Genomic DNA, 12097 nt, shown 5'->3' on the forward strand with positions numbered 1-12097 from the left:
ATATTTCCTTTTGAAATTTAAGTACAAAATAGAAGCATAAGTGACAGTAAGTCTCCAGTTTTGCAGCCTTATTTTTTTGTGGACACAAGCAGAGACACCAAATCCTCTTAATCTGGAAGCCGTTATCTATGAATATTTAAGTAATCATTTTGAAGAAGATTTGACCTGTTTGTAGCCTCAGAAAACCACATTTTGTATTGTGGTTCACAATATGATCAGACTAGACAAGAGACAATATACTGATTACACAGTACAAGCAGGTGAATCAAGTACAAGACACACACACACACTATACACATTTTGGACCAATTTACTGTCTCAATGTTGTTTTTGTGCTCAACATGTTGAAAATATCACAATACCAAACAATAAGTTACATTCCAGAGATATACAGCAGTAACATTGTAAATATTTACAACTTAAGTGGAAACAGGAATGTTCAAGCATGTACAAAACCTGAAGTCTCTTAGCATGTAATCTTCTTTATTAAGTGGAAGCAACAGTCTTAGCATTTTTATTCTATCTCAGTCAACACTGAAAATTAAAGGCATTTCAACAAAAAAACTTTCTGTTGCTCATTTTAATTCCATGAAAAGTTATTATACAACATATCCAAATTAACTAATGTACAAAAAGGTCCATGCGTCAATGCACAGCAAATTAATATCTGCAAATTATGAGTCATGGCGAGTCGGTTAGATTTGCAGATGTTGACATGTCAAGTAGTTTTAATTGGCATTTTCTATCAACAGCCCTATACATGATACAGTCCAGACATGAGCAAAGCGTCATCCACTGATAGTGGTAGTGTTGTAGGTGGCAAAAAAACAAAAACAAAAAAACAACAGACTGAAGCAGGCAGGAAACCAGGAGGTAGGCATGTCTGCAGAGAGGCGGTAGCAAAATGTACAGCGTGGCACAGAAGGATTATGGGCTGAATTAAAAGTTGTTTTAGGAGGGCGTGTTTGAATTCAGCCCGACTTGAACAGTAGAATGGCCACTTGGCCCAAGTAGAAGTAGATGAAATGCTTCGTCTCGTGCGTCACGTAGCTGCCAAAGTTCCTCCCAACAATGCAATGCCATGTCGGGTTGTACTTCTTGTCAAACTCCTGCAGGGGAGACAACATTGATTAACACGTCACAGTTTAGAGGCCACTAACAGGTTTCAGGTTTCTACTCATTTAATGTTGATCCGGGCACCTTTTTGACATAAGCAGCGATATCCTTCTCGATGTTGTACTTCTCCATTGCTTGCATGGCGCAGTCCACTGCATCCTGCTGCATTTCATCAGACATGTCTGCATTCTTGATCACTGCTTTTTTGTCAGACATGGTGGCGTTTTGACTGCTCAGGAGAAAAAAAAAAGAAAGTTACTTGAATAACTGAGGACAAAACCTTAATCCTCCCCTCAGATGTGGACTTACAAAGCTGTTCTGTTTGCAAATTCACAGCACACAATTAAAAAAAGGTTCACACATTTTTAGATGCCCAAATGAACATTAGGCACATTGGGAGGGATGATTACAGTAAGAAAAACCTGTTTCAATGTTCATCTGGGCTACTGTCTGATGTTTTAAGACACACTAGAGAAATGATGCACCGATCCTTTAAAAGGTCTGACATGACCTGACTTTACAGGCTGCACCTGCACTGTGCAGCGGGTGTAATGCAGCTGCTTATGAAGCAACACTTAGTTATTTCTGCTGATTTTTTTTTTTAGAAAACACACGAGAGAAATCACTCCTTCTATACACATTCTCACTAACTCAAGTGGTCAGATTTGCAAAGAAAGTGAAAGGAGCCTCGCAGGGCAAATACAAGAGGCTCAAGCGAGATTAGCATGCAAGCAGCAGGAGGCTCAGTATTCACTTTCACCTGCTCACGGGACAGAGGTCTGATTAGCAATAAACACAGCAATTCACACTAACACACAATGCAATTAAGTCTTACCGTATCTCAGCTTTGATTTAATGTTTAAAGGTGTGCGTAACGTGGAGCTGCACAGTCCTTCGTTGATTTTATGGAAGGAAAAACGTGCGTCTCCGCCCCGCCCTTCACGTCACATCCGCAGTCTGATTGGCTGCAGTGGAGCCTCCATCCGGCTGACGGCGTTTTTTACTTGCGGTCACTGGCTCCGCATCTTATTTCCACCCAGAATGCACCATTTTCACCCAGCCCGATACATCCCCCCCTCCCTCCATGCCCTCCGCCTCCCTGCTCCCTACCAGCGAGGGCGTGATTGATCCAGGTGATCGGGTTAATCGATGATATTGATCCGCTCATCTTGGAGAGCTTGCAACACATCCAGATGTAGATTAGACTCAGAGAGGAGGCGAGGCACGAGCTCGATAGTCAGTGTTGGGAGTATTGATCTCATGCCAGTTGAATTAATAGACAAAATAGAGGAGCATACCATTGTAAACCAGACACACTTCACCATTGCTGGATCTATAAGCCCCAGTTTGACTCTACCATTAAAGCTCAATGTGCAGTGATCCTCTAACCATCTCAATGAATAATATTCTGTCCACTCAATGTAATATAATGATAAATAATATGATTTTAAAAAATATTTAAACCCCTTTCCGATAGCCAAATCCCATCATATTGCCCCCAAAATCATGAAAAGACCAAAATTTACAGTTCACATTTCTCACACAGTTGTCTTTATTTTGGATTTTCAACACACCCAAAGTTTCCACTTCCCTAAATGCAGCATAATATAACATCCAGGTCTACTTTTGGTAGCCAGGATAACATGAAAAATACCTGTTCTGCTGCCAGACTGATGTATGACCCTGGTCAGGACACCAATAAGATGCATCTGTTTTCAGTTTTTTTCAACCACAATAAAACATACTGTAACTTTATTGAAAGCTCAGTTTACCTCTGGAAACATACCAAATGTAAGTTAAGGTCCAGATCAAATTATGCACTTCACTTCTTTTAAGGGATTGATTTAGAATAAGGACTTTGTTACACGGTCATGGTTACATTTAGGATTAAAACTGGGGTAATAAAGGTTGAGAATCAGCGCAGCATATAGTGCTGACAGTTACAATCGGGTCTCCTCTGTTGGATGGTCTTCATGTGAAATGCAAGGAAGAGTGTTTGTCTGTGTGTTAAAATGCTGGTGGTGGGAGACATAACATTCCCTCCTCACACATAAACAAGATTATTTTACTGCTGGGATTTGGGAATTTATTTACACCACAAACACAATGACCTTCTTTCTCTCTTGAGGGCCAAATAAGAATTGCAGGTTGGCTAATCAGTATGCAGTAAATAATTTCTTCTATTAGTGCCTTAGTGTATATTTGCTCTGAGAATTAACACCTTGATGTTGCTAACGAATGCTGGAGTCACACACACTGTGTATAAATTTAACTCACCTAAGGCCATGTATTGAGGCATAATATAATACCAGAAAAATACTGAACATTTCATATATTATGCTGCTCAGGTTGTGAACATTAACTAGGCTGCCAGTAAAAACTGATGTTTCTGTCTTCTAAGGCAACAAAAGGCGATGAGACATCTTTGAGTTGCTGCTATTTTAGCTTTTTGTCTTGCAAATGTTGAAAGGTAAACATAGTAAGATTCACTAAGGGATTCTATATTGGAGGGCTGAAGGCATTTGATATTGGATTTAATTTTGCTAAAATGCAATAGCTCCTCATCCCTACCGATAATCATATTTGAAAATTAAAAAAAAAAAAAAAATATATATATATATATATATATATATATATATATATATATATATATGTAATATAAAGGCCAACAATATTTTTTACATTTTACATCAGCACATGACATACAAAAACATCTTTAATAAGCACCTATGTATTAGGGAATTGTGACCACATGTACTGAGTGGACAAACTACAGTATTAAATGGTGTCACTGTTTATAAAGTGCCTCAAACATATCTTTGGCATTTCTGTACTGTGTACATATACACAGATACCAGTATATCCACCATGAGCTAATATCTGTCTTTATCTGGCTATTTCTACTAGGAACGAACTAGTAACCACCTAACAAGGCTGTTGCAACCGCCCAGAACACCATAGGACTCACTTAACAACCACACAGCAACCTAACTTACACCCAACCACACCCTACCATGCACCCACACCAGTCACCTAGCAACAACCTCAATAAACCCTAGAAAACCTACAAACACCTGAGAAAATTTGGCTATTACAACCATTCAGCAACACCCAAGTAAAACTACTTAACAAGTATAATTTCTTTGAAAACTGATTTGTATTTATAGTTGTTTGGGTTTAAGTGTATATGTGTGAATGAAATGTCACAATGAACACCACTTTGAAGAAGTACACAAATCTACATTGTAAAAATATACAAAAAAATAAAATGAGGTTTTCCTGTCATAGTTATTTAAAGGATAGGTTCACAATTTTTCAAGTCTGTCTTAAAACAAGTCAGGTGCCAAAATGAACACAGACAGAGGCTGTAATCATTCCTCCTGTTCATACTGGCTGTGAAGTAAGTGATGGAAATCCACAGTGTGTCCACACAGTCATTTTGAACAAAAATGCATTTAAAAGTTTATTTGAAGGTTATATGAGGCCTCAGCAGTCTGAGTTAGTCATAGGGTCATAGGGTCAAGTGGATATCTGCCACATTTACAATCTTTTTAGCATCAAATTCCCTCTTTGTGTTTCTGTGTTGAACTGCGGCGGAAGTATAGCAACAAAAAGAGGGACTTTGGCACTGAAAAGACGGTAACATTGAAAGATATCTACTTGATTTGACTCATTTGGACTGAAGCTTTATATTAGCCTCAGATAAACTTTTAAATACATTTTTCTACAGGAGGTTTGTGGATTTTGGTCCTCATCACCTACATTGTAAGTGCATTATGAAGGGATCTTCTAATGGTCAGTATGAACAGGAGGAATGATTATGGCAAGAAAAACCTATTTCAGTGTTCAGTTGGGTACCTGACTGTTGTTTTAAGACAGACTTGAAGAATAGTGAAATCGTCCTAAGACTGAAACACCAAGCTCTCCCAGAAGTCAGAGAAACTATGATACAGACAAGTGGTAACCTAAAAAGTCATTGATGGAAGTTTTAACATAAAATTGTGTGCATTCATTTATTAGAGGAAAATGTTTCTCAGTGTACAGGGCTGTATGTACTGCACAGAGGCATCTGTAAGTTAGCTGTCCACTAGTTTTGAGTGGTTACACCTGACAGTATGATAAATGGATCCACGTATTTTATCAACGATAATATGAAGTTTTCTATTGAAGATCGCCTCCAGACAAATTTTTAGATGTATATAAAATACTCTGCTTTGAATAGTAATTAGTCTGATGTTTTTTTCCATAAATAAAGTTCAATTACCTCGTTCAAATCCTTAAAATGTCATCTCCTCCTTCTCCCCCATTAAAAATTCCATAATCTCTAAAATATGTACATATTTTTCATTTCAGAAGTTTAACTGCTGGACACAAGTTTCAAGTTTCCACATCACACTTTTGTAGACTGAATGTTGGACCAGGATTGGCTTCCAAACTACTTGTGATGTCACAAATCCTGCTCATAGGCCGACCTATTAAAATCAGATTTTTAATGAGCTCAAGAGAAATTTTCCATTTTCAACAGGTGAATGTGTCTTGTAGTGTCAAACTCTGCACAAACATCATTCTGCACAGTGAAGCTTGAAAATTCAAATGTAAGAACAAGAAGAAAATCATATTTTTGAGTGGACAGGGACTTAAAAATGACCAGTTCCCTTGTTTAAAAAGTTATATAGGGGAGATAAAGTTAGGACCTGGCTCACCTCAGGTCCTCAAACTCCGCAAAGGCTAACGGTGGTCCTCCTCTTCAGGTTTTCAGATCGATATCCAAGTTATATCGTATTTATAAAACATGTCATTTTCACCAATAATAACAAACTTATTCATGGATTTTACCCAGCTAAGATATGTTTTTAAAAATTCAGAAAAGATATTGATAAGTTGTACATTTTGTTTTAGCTCCCCTGAGGCTGCTGTTCACTCATTTTGTCCCTTCTGTGACTTTTTTGCAATAACGTGTATCTTTATCAACAGTCATATTGATGAACATTTTATATTATTTTGGAAATATGTAGTTATATGTAGAATACTAGAAGATGTCTCTAATAACTCAAATTAACAGGTAAAACGTCTGATTTTAACAAATTCATTTAAATTTTCCTGTAATCCAAAGGCTGTAAAACCTACAAATACCTGCTTTTTGTTTCAAATCTTGTGAACTGCAACTACACTGAGACTGGAGCTGGTTTGTTTTATTACTTTGAGGAAGAAGAAACTGTAATAGTTTTATATGTCAATAAAGAAGGAAAAAAACAATCCTTGATATTTACTTTTCTGTTCACATTTGTATGTCAGTTACATTATTAGGTGAAATTATTACATATGGCCATCAAAAAGCCCAAGAGGCCATTAAAACAAAAGTGCATCGTCAGTTCTTACTGTGGTTCAATCCAGCAAATAGTGTGTTGCTGTCAAAAACCCTAGTAAATTGTACTGTATATAAATGTTATAAATGCATTGGTGGAATGTAACAAACATTTACTCAAGTATTGTTTTTGTTTCCATTTGTGCAGTTTATGCTCATATTTCACCACTTTTCAGAGGCATATATTGTACTTCTTCCTCTCATACATCATAGCTACACTTACTAGTTACTTTGCAGATTCAGATTTCACATATAAAACAAATAATGATCTCATAAAATGGCATATTGTTGTAGTAATTTACTGTTATAGGATTGTATTTACAGTTTTATTGCTATTTTTACTGAATGATTTGAATTCTTACACCATTGTATGTCATTTGATTAATAGAGTTGCAACTAACAACTTTCATTATCAATTAATCTGTTGATTTCCTTGATAAATCAAATAGTTGTTTGGTGCAAAAAATGTTAAGTTTCCCAGTTTTTCCCAAAGTTTTGTCTCGACCAACAGTCTACAATCCAAAGATATTTAGTTTATCATGGAGGACTAAAGAAACCAGAAAATATTCACATTTGAAAAGCTGGAATCAGAGAAACTGGAAATTTTCTTCTTAAAAAATGACTCAAAGCATTTATCAGAATAGTTGGCGAATTATTTAAGAGTTGGAAACTTATCGATTAATCATTGCAGCTCTAGACTAATGCCACCATAAATACCGAAGATTCTCACTGATCCATCCATCCCAGTCATATGTGGGACATTAAGCATCATGTTATCTGAAGTGCCACCATGTGTGAAACCTGTGTGTTACTGATCTTCAAATACACTTATTATTAATCTTCAGCTGTATACACAGTTCACTTAATTGTAACAGGCACTTGGAAAGGCTGAGGTACAATTTGAAGGAGGCCAGACAAGCTATAATAAGTAGGTGCCTTGTACTGATGAGTCAAAATATTTTAAATATAACTGAATGTGTCGCATATGTGTACATGTGTTCCATGTTTTTGTGCCAAACCTTTTTTTTTTAATGAATTCAGAGAAAGAAAAATGACCACAAAGAAAAACCAAAACATTTAACCTATGTTAAACTTTTATTAAAAGAGAATAAAGCTTTACGATATTGAAGATTATACTTAAGAAAATCAGAAATGATCTCCTCAGGAAAAGACTGACCTAAGAAAATGATACAAACCACATTAAGGTAACATTCCCACCCTCCCTCCCTCCCTCCTCCACTGTTACAGGTTGCCCACTATTTACCACTCTCCTTACGCGTGTGGATCCATCCTGCACCTCCCAGCCCTCCTCCTGGTTTTGATCCGAGCTCTGCTCTTCTTTTTTTTTTTATAATTTAAAAAGCAAAAAAGTAATCGCGATGCCGTCAGTAATCGTGTCTCTGAGGTCCCACACAAAATGGAAAAAATAATTTGGATTATTTGAACGCCAATTTAGCTTTAGTTTAGTTTCCGGTTTGATGGGGTTATGTGGACAGGGCCGGGTTCGGGATCCCCCCCCGGGTAAAATGCTCCCGTGCTCCTGCTCCATGTATCCATCCTGACGCCTAAATCCTAATCCTGATCTGATCCTGAATCCTGATCCGGCTCCGGAATGGTGAGACAATGAGCCCAGTCCAAACCTTCAGAATACCAGCAGAACCAAAGAGAAGGAGGCAAGTTAGAATCACACCTTCAAAATTTAAAAAAAAATCTGTCATTAAATGCATCTACGAGGGAGTTCACTTTGAGAAAAACAAGGGACACCATCTACATTAAATTCCAAAAAAAAAAACCAAAAAAAAAAAAAAAAAACCTAAGATTTACTTTGGATACTGAGAGATAAGCAAAAGCACAAGCTTTGGGTCTCCAAAGACAAAGTAGTATACAAACTTATTACTACTGAAAACATTCAACAATGGCACTCCATTGTCAAGTGTATATAAAACACTGCACAGCCATCATACCATTGGGTGCCATATTTGACTCCTCCTCCTCCTGTTTATCTTAATATGAACTGTTTCCTCTGTTCCCATCCTATCCTGTTCCTTTGAACTCTATAGAGAGACACACAAGAAGGTCAAAGTACAGTAGTATATGCTTTAAAGAAGTAGAATCTTTCCAAATGAAAGCATACAATAAGGACAAACAGCAGAAGAAAGGTATAGAAAAGAGGGAGAGATGGTTAGCAGAAAAATGATGATGAGAAAAAGGGGAGAGAGGGAGAAGAACGGCAAACCAAGAGTGAAACGAGGCCACAGACCAGACACATCTGGTGCGCAAAAATGAAAACTGCAACAAAAAGTGGAGGAAAGGAGACAACACAAAAAGACAGTGTAAACAGGTAACACGTGAGACGCTCAGTGGTGAGTATACAGGGTTTGTTATGTGACGTGAAGATTTCCTCTGCGGCTCCGAGGTACACCACTGCTTCGGTTAAGGGTCGAGGCGAGTCTAGGTGCGAGAGCGGGAGCGGGAACGCCGGGGAGAGTAGCGCGGGGAACCTCTGCTGCGGCGAGGGGAGTAGCTGCGCGACCTGCTCTTGCTTCGGCTGCGACTGCGGGATCGACCGTAGCTGGGGCTGCGAGGACCGTCCATCTTCACACGAATGTAGGCCGTCTCTCCCTAAACACACAAACACACACACAAAACTAAAAATACATTCCTACATGGAAGCTTCTAAATGAGACTCAGGTAGACAGAAGTTACCAACGACATAATAGATGTTTTTGGTGACATATAATTACTCAAAACCGTATTTAGCGTGCTCATAGATGACTTATTGTGCTTTATTGTCTTACTATTGTAATCCTTTACATACCTCATGAGAGCGAAACTTGGTGTTGTCAAGTTTGCGGACAGCGTAGGTCATGTCTTCTTTGCGTACAAACTCCACCACTCCAGTGCCGTCACGATTCACATCGGCGTAACACACATCGCCTGCCTCTCGCATGTGATCCTTCAGGTCCTGCCAGCTTCCACTGGGGGGAAGACCTGACAGGAAAAGGGTGGCGTAAGACTTATTAATTCAACTATATGCTTGAAATTAAGAGATTGAGCAGAACCTGCAGCCATAAGGACCAGAAACCCACCTGACACGACAACCCTGTGCTCCGAGCGTCGGGATGGGGGACCATACCTCCCCCTCGGGGGTCCTCCCTGTGCTCCACCTCCTCCACCACCACCTCCTCCTCTTCCACTTCGGGGGAACTCAACGCGCAGGCGGTAGCCATCGTAGTCATAACCATCGCGCCCGTAAACAGCATCCTCAGCATCCCTGTGAAATACAACAGTTATCAATCATCTTTCCAGCTTTACTAGTCAAGGAAGCCGCATATCAGTTAAGCTGATTTTGTTTTGGCTGCAACATGTTATCTTACAACTTCTGGCCTATCATCATGAAACTAGGGATCAAAAAATGCATCTTACTCAATTAGTGTATGTCCTGCGGATGGAAATCTGGAGTGGAAAACACCTTTAAGTGTTTAGCTTGAGTACATGAAAGTCGTGAGAATTTAATGTGCTCAGTATTATTCACAGTCACTTAATGGAACAAAGAGCACAACAAGGCTTGGACTGACAGCCGCTGTGGACTGAGTGGCATTTCAAGCTTGCACTTTAAAGCTTGCCTGTTATTTGTGCACATGTTGAGCGTACTAAATTATCTCCCTCTTCTGACCTCCTTTCTTCATTGTGTTAAACACTGACCGATCTGGGAAGCCCTATTTTCCACTGTTTTTTTGTGGAAACAATTATTTCATTGATATGTTGACTTATTTAATAGCATTTTCTTTCAAGCTTTATTTAAGATAACAATAATAAACCTCAGGGCTGAGTGGTAACATAATCTTAGGGTCTAAGTTTGGAGGCAGCTACATCCCCATAATCCAGATAGGATAGGAAAATTGATTCAACAATCCTCTTCCTACAAAACAAGGAAAAGCCTCTTCTAATCCTGTAGAAAAAGGGAATTTTTTGTCGTAATTTCCAAATAAGACGCCTAATGTGGTATTTAGCCTAAATGTAAACTTGTTGTTGATCCAGATGCCAAGAGACTTGTATTCTGCAACTCTTTCAATATTTGAACCATTGATAGTTAAAATATGCAGATTACAGCTGTTTATGTTATTGGATCTGAAGAAAGCCCTGAATTTTGTTTTATTTGTGTAAAGTATCAGTTTAAGATTAGTGTGAGAAAGTTGCAACACATGAAAGCAGAGTTGCAGTTTCTCTATGGCAAATTGAACAGAATCAGCAATACACTACAATACTAATTTCACTAATAGTACTAATTTTGAGTAAGACTACTCCTATTTAGGGTCTTTGTTCAATAACAAGTGTGTAGTAAATAACTGTTTTAACAGACTTTGTATACGGAAAGTCACCAGTGTTCAGCATCAGAATAAAGAACAAAGAAATACATTTTACAATGTTTATTTCCCATTAAAATATAGCTAGTGGAGCTGAAAATGTACAGTCTCACATGAATAAACGTACAAAGGTACTTTAATATCATTTTCCAGTTGTGTTTTAACTACAAATGGGTTGAGATCTAGCAGGTATACCAGCACATGTTTGTTGGGTGCCAGTTTCTTATGGATACACCTCGATAAACAACACTCAGTGAGAGTAGACTAAATATTAGACACACCTCTAAGTGTGAGGCAACACAATACAATCAAACAGCGCCAAAAACGACACCGTCCAAATAAAATGGCCATGAAGTTAAATCACGGTCATTGTAACCTTCATGAAGGCAGACTTTACTGCAGGTTATACATTATAAACTCACACCTGAGAGACGTACCCGTATATATGAGTGATATAAATGTGTATATAATTTGAAAACAGGTTTGGGTGATTGTATGGAGATAACGCCGAGGCGTGGTGGAAGAGCGCGGCAGCTCACCTCGGGTCCTCGAACTGCACGAAGGCAAACGGCGGTCCTCCTCTCCGGTTCTTCAGATCGATATCACGAATGGCTCCGTACTTGTAAAACAGATCTTCGACGTCTTTGGAGCGAATATCAGGAGGGAGATTCCCCACATATATCCGACAGTCGTTGCTCCCCGCTGGTCCTCGGACGACACCACCACCAGACATGTTGGCTAACACACACAAAGCTCACTTAGCTTAGCTTAGCTTAGCTTAACAGTTCAAGGAAGTTAGCAAGCGAGCTAACAGGTCTTCTGAAGAACAAACAGTACAATAACGCTTCCGTTGTCGTATAGAGCGACACGTTAAATGTCTAGTTACAGTGGCGTCTAAATGGGAGTTGAAATCCTTCAGCGAGGATGTCAGAAACAATCGCGTTAACAACAGCTAAAACTTACAAGCTGCTCAAACCTTTCAAGTAGCTTCACGCTCTTCTTCAGTGACGATGAGCGGGTTGAAACATGGATGTAGTTTTAAAGCTGCACACAGCGCCACCTGCTGTACTGGAGCTGTAAAGGATGAGTTCACAATGTCTTTAAATAACAGTGAGGAGCACAGATGAACATTTAAATGTTTTTCTTGCTGTAATAATTCCTCCTGTTCATACTGACCATTAGAGGATCCCTTTATAATGCAGTTTATTTGAAGCTAATATGAAGCTTAAGCCGTCCAACTTAGTCAAAT

General features: G+C 38.7%; 2 protein-coding genes across 6 annotated transcripts; both read right to left on the minus strand.

The window, feature by feature from the left end:
* Nucleotides 1-294: 294 nt before the first annotated feature.
* On the minus strand, nucleotides 295-2078 carry dynll2b (dynein, light chain, LC8-type 2b). The gene is made up of 3 exons (XM_044369935.1): nucleotides 1952-2078; nucleotides 1201-1345; nucleotides 295-1109 (listed from the first exon to the last, which is right to left on the minus strand). Exons 2-3 carry the CDS (start codon nucleotides 1330-1332, stop codon nucleotides 972-974), a joined length of 270 nt encoding a protein of 89 aa, XP_044225870.1. The 5' UTR covers nucleotides 1333-1345; nucleotides 1952-2078; the 3' UTR covers nucleotides 295-971.
* A 5479-nt stretch (nucleotides 2079-7557) lies between these two features.
* srsf1b (serine and arginine rich splicing factor 1b) lies at nucleotides 7558-11893 on the minus strand. 5 transcript variants are annotated; one of them, XR_006406704.1, is made up of 6 exons: nucleotides 11388-11865; nucleotides 9571-9755; nucleotides 9300-9472; nucleotides 8855-9103; nucleotides 8446-8535; nucleotides 7558-8121 (listed from the first exon to the last, which is right to left on the minus strand). XR_006406704.1 is itself a non-coding variant. In XM_044369933.1 (5 exons), exons 2-5 carry the CDS (start codon nucleotides 11579-11581, stop codon nucleotides 8933-8935), a joined length of 723 nt encoding a protein of 240 aa, XP_044225868.1. In that variant the 5' UTR covers nucleotides 11582-11586; nucleotides 11825-11893; the 3' UTR covers nucleotides 7558-8932. The 5 variants fall into 5 exon arrangements, 2 of the variants coding, with proteins under 2 accessions (XP_044225868.1, XP_044225867.1); XR_006406703.1 differs by having other exon boundaries at nucleotides 7558-8535; XR_006406702.1 differs by having other exon boundaries at nucleotides 8446-9103.
* Nucleotides 11894-12097: the final 204 nt, after the last annotated feature.

This window comes from Thunnus albacares, chromosome 13 (genome assembly GCF_914725855.1).
Source record: "Thunnus albacares chromosome 13, fThuAlb1.1, whole genome shotgun sequence".
NCBI classification, from domain to species: Eukaryota; Metazoa; Chordata; class Actinopteri; order Scombriformes; family Scombridae; genus Thunnus; species Thunnus albacares.